This window comes from Cajanus cajan, chromosome 3, assembly GCF_000230855.2.
Source record: "Cajanus cajan strain Asha chromosome 3, NIPB_CcT2T_4, whole genome shotgun sequence".
NCBI lineage: Eukaryota > Viridiplantae > Streptophyta > Magnoliopsida > Fabales > Fabaceae > Cajanus > Cajanus cajan.
In genome coordinates this window covers 66169117-66187079 of record NC_138519.1, presented here as the reverse complement: position 1 = coordinate 66187079, position 17963 = coordinate 66169117, and the positions used below count along the sequence as shown (strand labels likewise).

The 17963-nt window shown below is 32.7% G+C and overlaps 1 protein-coding gene across 1 annotated transcript; it reads right to left on the bottom strand.

Annotated features, from left to right (window-relative positions):
• Positions 1-14546: 14546 nt before the first annotated feature.
• On the bottom strand, positions 14547-16565 carry LOC145956416 (uncharacterized). Its single transcript, XM_083072010.1, has 2 exons — positions 15366-16565; positions 14547-14582 (listed from the first exon to the last, which is right to left on the bottom strand). The coding sequence occupies exons 1-2, from the start codon at positions 16563-16565 to the stop codon at positions 14547-14549; spliced, it is 1236 nt and encodes a 411-aa protein (XP_082928136.1).
• Positions 16566-17963: the final 1398 nt, after the last annotated feature.

Sequence of the window (17963 nt, the reverse complement as noted above, 5' to 3'; positions counted from 1 at the left end):
AACCTCTCTAGCTTGCATCACAACTGGCACCTTGAAGTTGTGCTCGATATGATGGTGATTCCTACACTTGATAGAATCACGAATTTGGCTCTTCACACCTGAAAATCAGGAGAATCAACCATGCAATGCCATATTCTACAACTACACAACACAACCATCTCATTTCCAACCAAAAGCACAACATGCAACCAATAATTAATCAAAATCGTCAATTCACTTCAACATGCTATAAGAACCACAAAACCCTAGCCTAAACATTCAATCTCAAAATACAACCAATACAGCCACAATTTAGAGAAATTCAGGTAGTATAAAACATCATAAATTGTCAATGAGTTAAGTTTTATCTTCCCTTACCTCTAAAATTAGCTAGAAAAGAGGTAGAAGAGAAAAATGAGATCCATCGGGAAAACTCCGCACCACCACGCTACAAATTCGAATTCTCAACTCCATAAGCCTTGAATCATTACTATGCTCTTCATTGAATTTGGGGAAGGATTCTAGCTGTTTATAAAAGTCCATAAGAGGAAAGGGATCTCTCTATCTCTAGAGTTCTTCTCTCTAGATTTTCTCTCTAATCTTTCTAAGAATTGAACTTATGAAATCCACTTCTTAAGAAAGACCTATATACCTTTCCCCAACAGGTCAAACTTGATACATTATGTCACTAAATATCACATCATTTAAGTGATTACAGATCATCAAACAACATTTAAATTTAACGATCAACAAATATCAAATATATGAAAAATAACCAAAATTTTATATTTTAAAAAATAGGACGACTAAATGTCTCTATTTTAAAGTAGAGAAAGTAAAACTACGAATCAACGAAAATAAAGGAACTAAAAATATAATTTAATCCTTTTTTTTTTCTTCGAGTAGGTCGAAAACCTGCAAATAACACCTATTAAGCCAAAAAATATATTATGAATGCTTTTCTTCTTTTTGTATTTCTTATTTTCATTAAGTATTATATTTTTAATTTTTACTATTTTTATTATTATGTAATTTATGTTGTATTTTTATTTTTATTCCCCAACATAGTATAGCCAGGAATAGACCTCTGTTAAGTCTCAATTATACTTCTTTTTAGATAGGACTTATTGAACAATTCCACTCATCCCATCCACTCTTGCAATATAATTGTTCTCTTTTGATTAATTTTTATGCAGATATAGCTAACCCAAAAATCATCGGACAATACCCTTATACACCTCATTTTTTGTGCAGGTATTGAGTTAAAGAGTTGAGGTTGAAGATCCATTGGATTGGAAATTGAAAGAGCTAAGGAGCAGGAGAAGCATCATTGTGCCGAGCACAGATTACCCGTGCCGGACTTGAGAAACACAGAGAGCATCACCTCTACACTTCAACATTGCGCTAGGCGCAAGAGCATTCGCCCCGAGCATGCTTCAAAACAGAGAGCATTCAAAACTCTCTAGAAGATATTGCACCGGGCATGATTCGAGACAAAGAGTAATTACCTCTCTTGAAGACCCTGCACCGGGCGCGAAGTATAACGCGTTGGGCGTGTAAACCCTATCCTGTCTCACCTAGCTCGTATTTGATCAAATCTTCGAGGCTCATTCCCTCATTCACACATTGGGCGACTTCTAGGAGTTGTGGAAGGGATTCCCGGTGCTTGGGACTGTTCGTGTGTGGGTCTTTCCTTCGGTTCTTCCATCTCTCTTCCATCTCTATTTTTGTTTCACCCTCATTGTTTTGAGCGATTTTATCCATTATTTTGTAGGGTTAGATGTAACCAACTTAACTCTTATGTAATCTTCACGAATGATATATATATATATATATATATGTTGTTTCATTCATTGTTGTGTTATGTTTCTATTTTTCATGCTTGCTTTGGATTAATTCTCCTTTGCTTGATATAGAGTCCATTGGGTATTGGAAAATAACCTTTGAAACTAGCTCTGAAACAAATGCCTAGTAGGAAATGTATCTAGGAATGGAGCTTGCACTAGTAGAAAAATAGTCTTTTACGTCACTATTTTCTCGTCGGTCAAAACAAAATACGACGTAAAAAAGACGCGGTGGCATTTTTGTAGTTTTTGTGAACTTTTTTATGTCGGACTTAATAAGGTCGGACGTAAAATGTAAAATCTACGTCGGAACTACTTGATGTGCGATGTAAATTTTACATTTTACGTCAGACTTGATTATACCCGACGTAAAAAAGGTTTCACCTTCTTTAAATAACATGCTAAGCTGGTAGCTAGGATTCTCTCCGCTGAAGCGTTCGAAAAAATTTTCAGATCTACGCCTTTTGGAGCTCTGGTAGCTACGTTTGTGAGAACGTACGTTTCCTTTTCCCTTTTTTTTATGTATTTTTCGTTTCCTTTTCCTGTTTCCATCTTCACGTTCTTTTCTTCATTTTTTTAATATTATTATTTTAAATTTGCTGGTGGTGAGTTAAATGTGATTTCATAGATGGAGAGAACCAACCTACCCGCGTTACCTAAATGTCAGTAGCATGTTGGCGTGGAGCTGGCTCGATTTGCACTCTCTCCTTTCTTCTGCACCTGGAATGGCCCTTTTTGCAAGCAGAACGGCCTGTTCTCCTTGCAGAACGGTCTGTTCTCCTTGCAGAACGGGTCGTTCTGCTTGGAGAACGGGCCGTTCTCCTTGCAGAACGGCCCGTGCTCCTTGCAGAACGGGTCGTTCTGCTGCACTCGTTATTTTTTTTTTAATTTTTTTGCTACTTTTTTACGTTGGACTTTACAATGCCGACGTAAATTTACGTCGAACCTTATAATGCCGACGTAAATTTACGTCACCCGTTTCAACGTCGGTAACTTTTCCGACGTAAAAAGCTCAAAATAACCGACGTGGAATACCTCTTTTGTACTAGTGTTGGCCCATTAGTAGTCTTAAACCCTAACTCGTAATGTAGGTGTATGTATTGGATACTCAAGGAATTGATATTCATTACTTGCACCTAGGCTCTTGCTCTAAGGGATTAGGTTTGAGTAAACTTATAGGTTAACTAGGCAATGAATGTAACAAGAGAATAATGATTCATCAGTGTGAAGTTTGGTGATATCTGGCCCCACAATCTTACAAACTCACAACACCTTTTCTGTACCTTCCACACACACAATTTATATTGTAGTTTTGAAATTCCAATAGTCATAATCTTAATTTCAAATGCATGACAAACTATGAAAAAATGGAATTATTCTTTAGTCTTAAATAGTCATTAAATGCTTGTTTTACCTAACTAGTCCCTGTGGATATGATTTAAATTTACTACTTGAACGGTTGGTATACTTGCCGTGTTTGAGTCCGTTGTTAGAGTTAAAACGATTTATGATGAGAACAAAAGTTAATTTCAACAAAAATCTCAACAAGTTTTTGGCGCCGTTGTTGGGGACTAGCTAGTAAGACAATTTAGTATTTATAGCTATTTGTGACTTTTACTTTAGCAATTCATTCTTCGAGCTGACTTGTGCACTCTAGCCTTCTATTTCTTTGTATGCAAGACACTATTTGAACTAGAGGGATCAAATCTCTCGAGTCATTGCGAGTGATCCAATGGCTTTAGGGTTTAGGCGCATAGGGTAATACAACAAAATTAATCAAAGTTGGCGCATAGGGTAGGTGTGTTTTGTGTGTTTTCTGGCACTGTCCGCATGTAGGGAGCGGGCTTGAACGTGTAGGGAGCATGTTGCAAACAAAATGCATGGGGTACGTGCATTTTGTGGAAAACTGACATGCAGAGATTGAGGCACGTAGATTGACATGTAGAGATTGAGACACTGACCCTAAACTGGCACGCAGCAGGTGGTGCAAGGGGCCCCTGCGACTTTTGTATATGCAGGTGGCGCCCATGGCCCCTACGCCTTGCGTTCACCAGGCTCCATAAATAGGGGTCTCGCCCTCCCCTACACTCTCCCTTTATTCCCTACCCCTTCGGCTGCCTCCCCGTTGAGGTTCTCTCTCCCTAATGGTAAGGTTATAACGTATATATTAATTTTAAAGATGTAAATAGTTATTAAATAATATATATATATATATATATGTTTATTATGATTATTGTGTTTTATTTTGCAGGTTGTTGGAAAATATTTATTCAAGTAAGTGTATACTTTTATTTAATTTTAATACATTGTATATTTGAAATTTAAGTAATATGTATATTTAAAGTAAATATAAATTGGTAGAATAAAAAAGTTAATAAAGTAAATTTAAAAATACATATGTTGTTAATTTAATAAATTTCATATTTTTAAATTTTAATAATTATTTCAAAATTTATAGGTTATTATCTATACATATTTTAAACAAATATTAATTATTATTTTTTATTACAATATACAATAAAATTTAAACAATATAAATTTAAAACTTACTTGATACCAAATTACAAAATAATATACACAAATAATATATCTGTTTTTTAACTTGCATAATAACAAACAAATTAATCTAAAACATAATTAAATAAATAACAAATTGTATACTACAAATTTTAAGTACTTACCAACAACAAAAATTAAAACCAATTTTACAATGAAACACAGAATACCATATGAATTTATAGAGGGAAACCACATAGAAGAATGAAAGAAGGGCTAAGAGAACGAGGACGAAGTGTGCAAGAAAAAACCTGTTGTGAAATGATGGTTTATCAAAACTCAAGGGCCCACTATGTCATTTATTCACTTCCGGTCAAGGGCGCTTGTACAATTTATTCACTTCGGGTCAAAGGCTGCCAAAAAGCCACTAAAAAGGGGATATAGATGGCGCATAGGGGGGATGCGTCATCTCATTCCACAACTCAAATAAACATGGTGCATGGGTGGGGGAGTCATCTTCACCTATTTTGTCTTATTAGAGAACTCCTTCCCCCATGCTCCTTCTTCACACTAAGTATGGTAATCTAACCCGACCTCGTGGGTATTCACCTAAACTCGCCCTGATTTGGACGGGAAAACCCGTGTTTATCAGGTTTGAGTTTTTTCCGATTGATAAAATTGGGGGCGAAGGCGGGGACGTGGATGTTAATACCTGCCCCTGCCCTCGTACCCGCCCTCGTCCTCCTTAATAATATAATTAAAAAATTATTTATATATATAAACCAAAATTAGAAACTTTTATATGTAAAAATTTGTATTATCTTACTTTTCTTTTATTTTTTTTAAATTTTTTTCATATTTATTAGAAGAAAAAAACAAGAAAAAAAAAGGAGCAGGGGTGGGGGCAGGGCGAGGAAACCCAAACCTTGTCGGGGACGAGGATGGGTACCCAAATTTTATCCCTAGTGAGTATCGAGGGCGAGGATGGGTGCAGTTTAAATCTGCGAGGGCGAGGGCGGGGAACATAAAATCTACCCCCGTCCCGCCCCTTTGTCATGCCTACTTCACACTTTCATTCCACAAAACACACACGTGGCGCATGGGTGGGAGGAGCCATCTTTACCTATTTTGTTCTATTAAAAAACTCCTCCCCCCATGCTCCATATGGCAGAAAAAACCTATATCGATAATTTTTTTTTTTTATTTTGTGTATTTTTTTTATTTATTTATGCGAAAAAGCCCTCTTCCCCTTATACAATCCTCTTCACTACCTTCTCCCCTACTTCCCATGTAATTGTATCCATTTTAGAATCTGTTAACACCGATCCAACCCTTTTTTTTTAAGTCCAACAACTACCCCAATTTGACGGACCTCAGTCACCGACCATGGGAACCCTTCTAATCACTGCTTCCAGCTTTGAATTTCATCCATAATGCGTCATAAATGCTCCAATTGCATCATTTCAAGAATTAACGCTTAAGGCGCCACCCTATTATGATTAGTCCCTTACCTTCCATCCTCTTCTCAAATCCATCATGCACCATTCCTCTCCATCTTGTTTGTTTTTCCTCACCAGCAAGATAAATTCTTGCCTAGAAGCCTCAAGAGTCAAGACCCATATCAAGTTCTCTAAGTTAAAAATTAGGGAACTTTGGCTCACTTCCAAAGCATTTGTAAGCAACTGAAATTGAGTTGCTTTGTCTCAAGCCACTTCAAGCACTCATGCTCATCAATAGATGCCTTTTTTTTTCTCTATTTTCTTTCTCTTTTGTGTTGTTGTTGCAAAGAGATAAGGGCTAATGTGTCATGTTTTTCTTCATGGCACATTTTCTTATGTTGAGATAAAAACAAAATCTCACATTATTAAAACAGAAAAAGAGCATGAATTTATAAACATTACAATATTTCCATCCATATGAAGTCATTATAGTAAATGTTACAAGTAAATTCATAAAAATTTAAATCGAAAATATCATATTAATGTATAGATGTGTATAAATTCCTAGTAAACAACTAAAAATTATGTTCCTCTTAAAAAGTATATCTCTACAAAAACAAATATAAAACATTCCAACCCATCACCCTTAAATGATCAGCATACACCTTCTCAAGTTCGTAGAAGCTATATTAACAACCACCCCATAGCTCCTCAACTCTAATTTCGTTGCTTCTGCCATCAATTTGGCTAGGCATGTTGGCTCTTTACTCTTGTTAAAGGAGGCATATGCATCCATGTCATCGTAATCTCACCTGGAAGATTAGGAATTCCAAATTCGACAGCAGAATTAGTTACCCATGGGATGAAAGCATCAACAACAACAAAATGTGGACGTTGGTTGAGGAATAGTTGCTCAAGTGGGTGTTGTAGCAAAGCAGATGCCATGCAGAAGGGTTGAAACAAATGTACGGGGAAGGGATTGAGTCAGTATTTTCACAGCCATGAGGTAAACCAACTTGTGCGCAAGGGGACTCGATGACTTGGATGTGGATTCTATTCACTTTTCCAATGGTTTTGGAGATGAACGGTGCGTTGATGGGTGTGGTGATTACAGTGGCCTTCAGACCCCTTTCAACAAATAATTTCGCGATGTCTACCAATAGTATCATGTGACCCTGAGCAAAGAAGGGGAAGGAAAATATGTGCAAACTCCCATATCCACTACTCTTTTTCTCTTTACTGGAATAAGGAGGAAATTAAATAGTAACACAGACACACAGAAAGGCTTAAACATGGGGTTTCTCCACACAATAGTTTTGTTATTTTATCTATAAACAATAAAGGAAATTTGCTTAAAATTGATATTAAAAAAATTAACTTTTGCGCATTAGAGTTTTCACACACATATCTTCACATTAATATGATATTATTATTCACTTTAGACATAAGTTCTCATATATTATTTTTAATCATCATTCAAACGATCCTTTATTAATTGAGACATTTGTATATTTATAAATGCATGTTTCTCTTCTTATTTTAACGGACCTCGTCTTATTCTAAGAATGAGAGATTCTTATTGTATTTATATAACAAAATCTATTCAAATTTTTATCTATTTTTACATGATTTAACTATATGTTAGCATGTGTAATATAGATTAAATATTTCTTATATATGATTAAAAATAAATATTATACTTGAATATATAAATAATATTTAAAATTTTCATAAATACATATTTTAATGGTATAAATTAAATTTTAAATTTTTAATAAATAATTTATATTATAGTATAAGATTATTTTTTTACTTATTAATAATTTATTTTAAAATATTAATATTTAATTTATAAATAATAATAATAAATAACGTTTGTATTTAATATATAAGAGTTAATCATAGATATTATTCATTACATATAATTCATTAAATATGAAATTATGTGCAATATATTAGGTGTTTCTGGTACTGTTTTAAAAATTAAAAAAAAAATGAAATTTACTTTATTAATTCACATAATATAAAATTTTACTGATTATTGAAATGAAATTTAAATTTAAATTTAGAAAAATATCAATATTTAAAATCATTTTCTTTAAGTGTAACATCTAAGATATTAGACCTATATTTTCTTCTGAAGTTTGTTATACTTTTTGAGAGGAAAGCATGTGTGAAACACGATGGAATGTTTTTTGTGTTGGAAGTGTTTGTAATAATTAATTGAATTGAATGGATAAAATGGAATGATAAGAAATAAGCCAATGGTCCTCCAATCTAAACCCTCAAAACATCACAAACATCGAACAGCTAATTAATTGTTGGGGACACGTCTGAAGTGAATCAACAAGCGTGTTGTCTTTTTGTTATCTACAAAAATACTATATGATTATTAGACTAACATAATTCTTCTTTTCCCATTCAACAAAGTGTTTTCTATAATTGAATGGACCCACCATTGCTGACAATACAAAAAAATTAGAATATTTATCTATCACATTTCTAATTTCTTCATTCAGCTTAGCAAAATCTCCATTTACCGCTAGTTTAGTTCTATTTTACTGTTCATGGCCACTCTGATTCAACATTATTAGGCTAACATGATTCTTATTTTCGTATACAACAAAGTGTTTTATTAAATAAATATATATTTATATATATTATATTTATAATTAGTGACACTTTTTTATATTACTGTAAATAATATTTTTTTAATGATGAAAATAAATATTTTTATTTTTATATTTTTGAGAATAAAAAAAATTACTTAAAACTGTTAGTCAAGTAGCCTTGTATAACTTAAGAGGGGGTGAATTAAGTTATCTAATTTTTCTTCTCTTTATAAGTTTTTCTAACTTCTTTTTTATAAAAGCAATATCATAAACAAATTGTATGTAATGATGCAAAAACTTCACAACAAAATTAAAAGTATAGGGAAAGAGAATTGCAAACTTGATTTTATACTGGTTCGGCCAACCTTGCCTACATCCAGTCCTCAAATCTCCCACTTGAGATTTTTCACTAAGCTTGTAACCTTTACAAGACTCAAATTCTACAATACCTAGGAATTCCCTTTCCTCGTGTTGAGAATCACAAACTGCCAAGGAGAACAACACTTTCTCCTTTACAAATCAATAGATGAGATGAATGAAGTAGAACAACTCTCTTTGAAGAGTGGATTTTACACTTGTTGATCTAGTAGAACTCTTTAGATAATATTTGCAAATGATTTTGGCCAAGTGATTGTAAAGATAATTTTTCACAATTGAGTTTGTAACCTTTTTCTAAAAAATTATTGGTATTTATAGATGATTGTTTCATAGGTCATGACTTTTCATGAAGAGTTGTGACTTTCTAAAATTTTTCAGAAAATAGGCTCTGGTAATCGATTACAAGACTTGGTAATCGATTACAACGGTTTAATTTCAAAATGTTTGAAACGTTGTAAAATTTAAATTCAAATTTCATATTTTTTATCTTATGGCAATCGATTACATGGAATTGGTAATCGATTACCAGAGCACGTTTTAATAAGTAAATTTTGAATCATATGAGTTTCATTCTCTGGTAATCGATTACATGTACTGGTAATCGATTACCAGACTGTTAAAAACAATAATTACCTTATTAAAACTTAAAATATAGAAAATCTTTATTTTCAAAACCTTATTAATATAAAAGATTATATTTGGGTTTTCTTGAAATTCTTTATTTTAAATGGCCAAGAATCTTATGCAATATTTCTAAAGATTTATTTTTACATATAAAGCTAGGTTGACAAGACTTATCTAAAATACTTTGAGATTTTTGTTTCTTGATCACCTTGCTTTAACTTGACCTCTTGTTTTCTACAACTTCTTTGGCATCATCAAAATCCTTTACATACGTTCTTCTACATTCTCCCCTTTTTTGATGATGACAACATACTGTAGATGGAAAGAAACATAAAACAATGTATATCGATCACTCTCCCTTAGTCTCCCACTTAATAAATCATTGTTTGATGTTAAATTTTATATTATAAAAAATTTTGACTTTAAATAGACACTTGTAGTGATCAGGTTAAATTGTTCAATTCAAAATATCCAATATTTGATCAGGACCCTTTTTCTTCTTTCCTTTCCTCTCCCCCTTTGGCAACATCAAAAGGAATGAGACAATATATAAAAAAGAAATAGAATAAGATAAACAAACACCATTCAGAACAGAAGTGAAATATGTCCCAATAGCTAAATAATCAGAGTCAAAGGTGCATAATTATCCTAGATTAGCAAAATATGTCCTAATCAAAAAGTTCAGAAATTGATTAAAAATAGTTCAAAACATAAGATAAACTAAAAGAGCAACTAACAGAATCACAGTCAACTAGCTACTCGGAAGGGCGCCTAAGAGATTTTACTTCCTCCTCAAGATGAGTCATGCGAGTGTCAAGAGAATCAAAACGTTCACCGACATAAAAACGAAGATCTCGAATTTCATTGAGAACATCCGAGAGAAGTGCTGATGAAGGATCTTGAGGAGGTGGTGACGGAGTTCGATTATCAGTGTCAACTGCTTGAAAATCCCGCTTGCGGACCCAGGTGTTTTCTAGTGTTTTCTTGTACCCAAAAGAAGCAATTGCAGATGCCCCAATCTCAAAGAACCTCTTAATTGGAACCCATGTTTCATCTTCCAAAGGAACATTAAAATGTTTCAAAATAGTAGTTACAAAATGTGGGTATGGAAGAGAAGCATTAACCCGCAAGGCCTTTTTCATACGACTCCTAATCAGATGAGCCCAGCTAAACTCCCGGCCAGTGATTAGAGCACATATCAAGATTAAGTCCTCCTCTGAAGCCTGTGCAAGGTTAGTCGTGCGGGGAAGCAGGACCCGAACAATTATATAATGCATGATGCGATAATCAAATTTCATTGATCCAGCCAATAATCGTCCAGTCATGTCAGCATCATCCACACAAATCATACTTCGGGCATTGGGGTGGGAATATTCTGGTTTCCATGTATCCGAAATTGTTCCCTCAAACAGAGTACCCTGATCTTTTAATTTTGATAAATCACGGAACAGAGACTGATTTATCACTATTGGAATTTTTTTAACCTCGCTGTGAAGAACCCCATTCTTGATTTTCAAATTACTGTAAAAAGACCCTGACTAATTCTAGATAAACCGGGTTCTTCATAGACATAAAATCCACCAACCCAGAATTTTTAAAAATCATATAACACTCAAATGATTCACCCTCAAAAAAATCAATATTGATATACTTGGGATCAACAATATGTCGCTCAAAAAATAACTGGTAGTACCTATCTCGTTGTTCGTCTGAGGAGAACAGAGCGAGAGCACGTCCAGTGTATGGAGTTGGATTTGTAGGAGTAGGGGCATCGTCGGAGGGAGGCTGTTGATGGCGGCCGGCGGTGGTTGAACGAAAAGAATCCTTACGACGTTTGGATGATTCCGCCATTTGAGTGATTGTTTTGTAAAATCGAATCGGTAGAATTGAAGAGAGTTGAAAATGATGAAGAATGGAACAAACGGGACTCGATTTGGTTAAGATTTGAGGAAGATATGGTGATTTGGAAATGGTTAGGGCGCGGAGGTTTTGGGAGGTTTTACGTGAGGAAGAAGATGAACTGCACACTTTTAAGTGCAGATGTGTCATGTAATCGATTACATGTATATGGTAATCGATTACATGTTTCCAGATTTGTGCATTTTTGCTACTAGTAATCGATTACATTTCATGGTAATCGATTACCTTTTTCCCAGAAAGTGAATCACGCTCTGGTAATCGATTACACAACGTTGTAATGGATTACACGTGTGCCAGAACAAGCAAATACGCTCTGATAATCGATTACTTGACCATGTAATCGATTACAATTGTTCAAATTTTCAAAAATTTATATATTCCCTCTGGTAATCGATTACCTGACCCTGTAATCGATTACAATTCTTAAAATTGTGTCTATTTACTATAGAGTCAAAAAGTAATGTGAAAATAGTCTAGAATCCCCAATTCTTGTCTAATTGAAAAGAAGTTTTCTTTTGGTAAGGGCTTTGTGAATATATCATCTAATTGATTCTTGGTTTCAACAAATTCTAGAACACAATCTCCTTTTTGAACATGATCCCTAAGAAAATGATGTCTTATCTCAATATGCTTTGTTCTAGAATGAAGAACTGGATTTTTAGAGAGATTGATAGCACTAGTATTATCACACTTAATTGGAATATGATCTAATGATAAACCATAATCAGATAGTTGTTGTTTCATCCATAGTATTTGTGCACAACAACTTTCAGCAGCAATATATTCTACTTCAGCAGTAGATAAAGCAACACTATTTTTCTTTTTACTATGCCATGATACTAAAGCGGATCCAATAAAATGCCATGTTCCACTAGTACTCTTTCTATCAGTTTTACACCCAACAAAATTAGAATCGGAGTAGCCTACTAGATTGAAAGGCATGTTTTTAGGATACCATAGACCTAGATTTGTGGTTCCTAACAGATATCTCATAATTCTTTTAACAGCACTCAAATGAGATTCTTTAGGGTTAGATTGGTATCTAGCACATAAACAAACACTGAACATAATATCAGGTCTACTTGCAGATAAATATAAGAGATATCCAATCATACCTCTATATTTCTTTACGTCTATGGATTTTCCCACTTCATCTTTGTCAAGGTAGCAAGTAGTGCTCATTGGTGTTGCCATTGATTTAGCATTCTTCATTCCAAACCTTTTGAGCAATTCTTTACAGTATTTTCTTTGATTAATAAAAATTCCATTTTTGGTTTGCCTTATTTGTAGTCCAAGAAAAAAATTTAGTTCTCCCATCATGGACATTTCAAATTCACTTTGCATATCATTTGAAAATTCCTTACACAAGTAGTCATTAGTAGCTCCAAAAATAATATCATCAACATAGATTTGCACTAAAAGGATGTCATTCATTTTTCTTTTGATAAAAAGTGTAGTATCAACTTTTCCCCTTGTAAATTCTTTCTCCAAAATAAATTTACTAAGTCTTTCATACCATGCCCTAGGAGCTTGTTTTAATCCATAAAGAGCCTTTTTCAATTTAAAGACATGGTTTGGAAATTCCGAGTTCTCAAAACCGGGGGGTTGTTCTACATAAACTTCTTCTTGAATAAAACCATTTAGAAAAGCACTTTTAACATCCATTTGGTATAATTTGAAGTCCATTATTGATGCATAGGCAAGTAACATCCTAATGGCTTCTAGTCTTGCTACTGGTGCATATGTTTCTTCATAATCTATACCTTCTTCTTGATTATAACCTTTAGCAACTAATCTAGCTTTATTTCTTATGACTAAACCATGTTCATCAAGTTTGTTTCTAAAAATCCATTTTATTCCTATAATGGGATGATTAGTGGGTCTATTTACCAAATCCCATACTTGATTTCTCTCAAATTGATTTAATTCTTCTTGCATAGCATTAATCCAATGTTCATCATTTAAAGCTTCATCAATATTTTTAACTTCTATTTCAGAAACAAAAGACATATTGTTGCATGCTTCTTTTAGAGAGTTTCTAGTAATTACCCCTTTTGTTATATCTCCAATGATATTTTCCAGAGGATGATTTCTTGAAATTCTCCACTCTCTTTGAGAATTGATGATTGTTTGACCTTCTTGGATTGTTGAATCCTTTTTTTCTTTATCTTTGTCATCCTTGTGAGTTTGCTCATTAATATGAGTATCTTCAAAGCTTTCTACAATTTCATCAATAACATCTCTTCTTGGACAAACAAGGTTAGTTTCATCAAATACAACATGTATTGATTCCTCAATAGTCATAGTTCTTTTGTTGTATATTCTAAATGATTTGCTATTTAGAGAGTATCCAAGAAATATCCCCTCATCAGATTTAGCATCAAATTTTCCTAGGTTATCTTTTCCATTATTAAGTACAAAACATTTGCATCCAAAAATATGAAGATGTGAAATATTAGGTTTTCTTCCATTGAATAACTCATAAGGAGTTTTCTTAAGAATAGGTCTAATCAAGGCTCTATTCATAGTATAGCATGCAGTGTTGACAGCTTCAGCCCAAAAATATTTGGGAAGTTTTGAATCATTAAGCATTGTTCTTGCTAATTCTTCTAATGATCTATTCTTTCTTTCTACTACTCCATTTTGTTGTGGAGTTCTAGGTGCAGAAAAGTTATGTTCAATTCCATTTTCTTCACAAAATAAATCAAAATCTTTATTTTCAAACTCTTTTCCATGATCACTTCTAATGGATACAATCTTAAGGTTTTTCTTATTTTGAATTAGTTTAGCAAATTTTCTAAAGACACCAAATGTATCACTTTTATTAGCAAGAAATAAGGTCCAAGTGTACCTAGAGAAATCATCTACTAAGACAAGGCCATAGTAACTTCCACCAAAGCTCATAGTTCTAGAAGGTCCAAATAAGTCCATATGCAAGAGTTCTAAGGGTCTTGTGGTTGTAACAATATTCTTTGGTTTGAAAGATACTTTTACTTGTTTTCCTTTTTGGCAAGCATCACATAATTTATTTTTCTCAAATTTAATTTTTGGTAATCCTATTACTAAATCTTTTGAGATTAATTTATTTAAGTGTTTCATGTTTATGTGAGCAATCCTTTTATGCCATAACCAAGATTCATCATTTTTACTCATGAGGCATTGAGAATGATTAGGATTATTTTCTATTTTTATTTTATAAACATTGTTAATTCTAAATCCCACTATCTTAACTTTTTTATCAGTTTTGTGTTCAATTAGACATTTTTGTGAATCGAAGGATACTGAAAAACCTTTATCACAAAGTTGGCTAACACTTAATAGACTATGTTTAAGACCTTCTACAAGTAAAACATTTTCTTTGGAGGTTGAGAAATTTGTACCAATTTTTTCAATGCCAAGTATTTTTTCTCTATTGTTGTCTCCATAGGTTACATGTCCACTTCTTTTAGGAGTGAAGTCAATAAATTTTGAAGCATCTCCTATCATGTGCTTGGAACACCCACTATCAATGTACCAAGTTTGGTTGCTAGAATCCTTCAAGACAAATAAAGGATTGATTTAGGTACCCAAGTTTTCTTTGGGTCCTTAATGTTAGTATTAACAAAAGAACCTTTTGGAATCCACACCATATTCTTGAGATTGTTAAAATTCTTTCTAATATAGCAATTTGAAGAATTATGACCTTTCTTCCCACAATAAAAACATGTTATGAAAGGAAAACTAGTAACTTGAGTGGGAACAAAGAAATTTTTGTACTTCTGTTGTTTTTGAGGATTATATCCTAATCCTGTCTTATCAAACACACATTTTTGCTTTCCTAATATTATATCTAAATTATTTCTTCCATTTGTAAATTTTGCAAGAGTGTTTCTTAAATTACTAATTTCTTCCTTAAATTTATTGCAAGTTGAACATGGATGATTTGCTTTTTTAGTATCTAACTTAGTTTTAATTTCATGTTTTTCATTTTTAGAATTAATCATCTTAATTTCAGTTTTGAGATTATCTAATTCATTATTTAATTTTGAAATCTCGTTTTCTAATTTTGAAATTGTTTTCTTATAAGATGATACTAATTTTGCAAGTTTAAATGACTCTTTATGTAAATCATTGAATGCATCTTGAAGTTCATCAAATGAGATTGAGATATCATTGTTAGAAGATGTTACCTCTTCTTTGCTTTCGTAGTCATTGGTCATAAGTCGCAAATTTACAACTTCATTTTCAGAGTCACTTGTAGAATCTGTGTCATTTTCTTCCCAAGTGATATAGGCTTTCTTCCCCTTCTTTTCTTTGAAACTTTTCTTATTAGATTTTTCCATCCTTCTTTTATAGATTGGACATTCTAATATCAAATGTCCTGGTTGATTACATTCATAGCATTTTGGGGTTGAAGAAGAGTCTTCTCCTTTTTTCTTATTGTTGAAGTTGAATCTTTTTCGGTTTCCTTTGTTTCTAAGGAATTTGTTGAATCTCTTTATAAAGAGGTTGAAATCCTCATCATCCTCTAGATCATCTTCCTCCATATTTTCTTCTTTCTTATCTTCTTGTTGAATAGATGATGATGTTTTGAGTGCTATCCCTTTCTTTCTTTTATCACTTTCCTCATTTTGATTTAGTCTCATTAATTCCATTTCATGTTCTTGAAGTTTTCCGAACAATGAGGCAAGAGACATGGTTGTCAGATCTTTTGATTCAGCAATTGCAGTCACTTTCGGTTGCCATTCCCTACTTAAACATCTCAAAACTTTGTTAATAAGATCTTCATTAGGAAACACTTTTCCTAGAGATGCAAGATGATTAACTATATGTGTAAATCTCTTTTGCATGTCTTGTATGCTTTCATTTTGATTCATTCTAAATAATTCATATTCATGAGTGAGAGTGTTTATCCTAGATCTTTTCACATCATTAGTACCTTCATGTGTTACTTCAAGTGTATCCCACATTTCTTTAACATTTTTACAATTTGAAATTCTAAAATATTCATCAATTCCTAAAGCAGAAGTGATTATATTTTTGGCTTTTAAGTTATATTGAACCTTTCTTCTATCATTTTCACTCCATTGATCTTTGGGCAAATTTTTTATTTCATGACCTACTACAATAGTGGGAATGAAATGACCATTTTCAATAGCATCCCATATGTTTAAGTCTATGGCTTCTATAAAAATTTGCATCCTAGATTTCCAATAATGATACCCTTCCCCATTGAATATAGGAGGTCTATTAATAGGGTTTCCTTCAGGAAATAACAAATTTGATGAGGCCATTTCAAATCTTGAAGCTTTTAAGCCTTATACAAGAAACCTGCTCTTGATACCACTTGTTAGTCAAGTAGCCTCGTGTAACTTAAGAGGGGGGTGAATTAAGTTATCTAATTTTTCTTCTCTTTATAAGTTTTTCTAACTTCTTTCTTATAAAAGCAATATCATAAACAAATTGTATGTAATGAAGCAAAAACTTCACAACAAAATTAAAAGTATAGGGAAAGAGAATTGCAAACTTGATTTTATATACTGGTTCAGCCAACCTTGCCTACATCCAGTCCTCAAGTCTCCCACTTGAGATTTTTCACTATGCTTGTAACCTTTACAAGACTCAAATTCTACAATACCTAGGAATTCCCTTTCCTCGTGTTGAGAATCACAAACCGCCAAGGAGAACAACACTTTCTCCTTTACAAATCAATAGATGAGATGAATGAAGTAGAACAACTCTCTTTGAAGAGTGGATTTTACACTTGTTGATCTAGTAGAACTCTTTAGATAATATTTGCAAATGATTTTGGCCAAGTGATTGTAAAGATAATTTTTTACAATTGAGTTCGTAACCTTTTTCGGAAAAATTATTGGTATTTATAGATGATTGTTTCATAGGTCATGACTTTTCATGAAGAGTTGTGACTTTCTAAAATTTTTCAGAAAATAGGCTCTGGTAATCGATTACAAGACTTGGTAATCGATTACAACGGTTTAATTTAAAAATGTTTGAAACGTTGTAAAATTTAAATTCAAATTTCAAAATTTTTATCTTCTGGTAATCGATTACATGGAATTGGTAATCGATTACCAGAGCATGTTTTAATAAGTAAATTTTGAATCATATGAGTTTCATTCTCTGGTAATCGATTACATGTACTGGTAATCGATTACCAGACTGTTAAAAACAATAATTACCTTATTAAAACTTAAAATATAGAAAACCTTTATTTTCAAAACCTTATTAATATAAAAGATTATATTTGGGTTTTCTTGAAATTCTTTATTTTAAATGGCCAAGAATCTTATGCAATATTTCTAAAGATTTATTTTTACATATAAAGCTAGGTTGACAAGACTTATCTAAAATACTTTGAGATTTTTGTTTCTTGATCACCTTGCTTTAACTTGACCTCTTGTTTTCTACAACTTCTTCGGCATCATCAAAATCCTTTACATACGTTCTTCTACAAAAACAAATGTATCCTTACACTAGCAAGTTATGAAATAATTTCTCAACTGACAAAATTTATCCAGCAGATGTCTCCTACAATTCCTATTTTTTTCTTGTATTTATTATTTTCTACTTTATACAAGACTTCTACATGTTATTTCTATAATAGAATGAATAAGGTTAGGAAAAGAAAAGTTGAAATACAGGGCCACTCTAATGTAATTTTTGAACTTATG

Bases quoted from the DNA above. Each gene is read 5' to 3' on its own strand.
- LOC145956416 (XM_083072010.1), bottom strand. From the start codon at position 16,565: ATGGCCTCATCAAATTTGTTATTTCCTGAAGGAAACCCTATTAATAGA. The intron at 14,583-15,365 runs GTATCATCTTAT...TTTGTGATAAAG, and splicing joins CATTTAAACTTGCAAAATTA to GTTTTTCAGTATCCTTCGAT.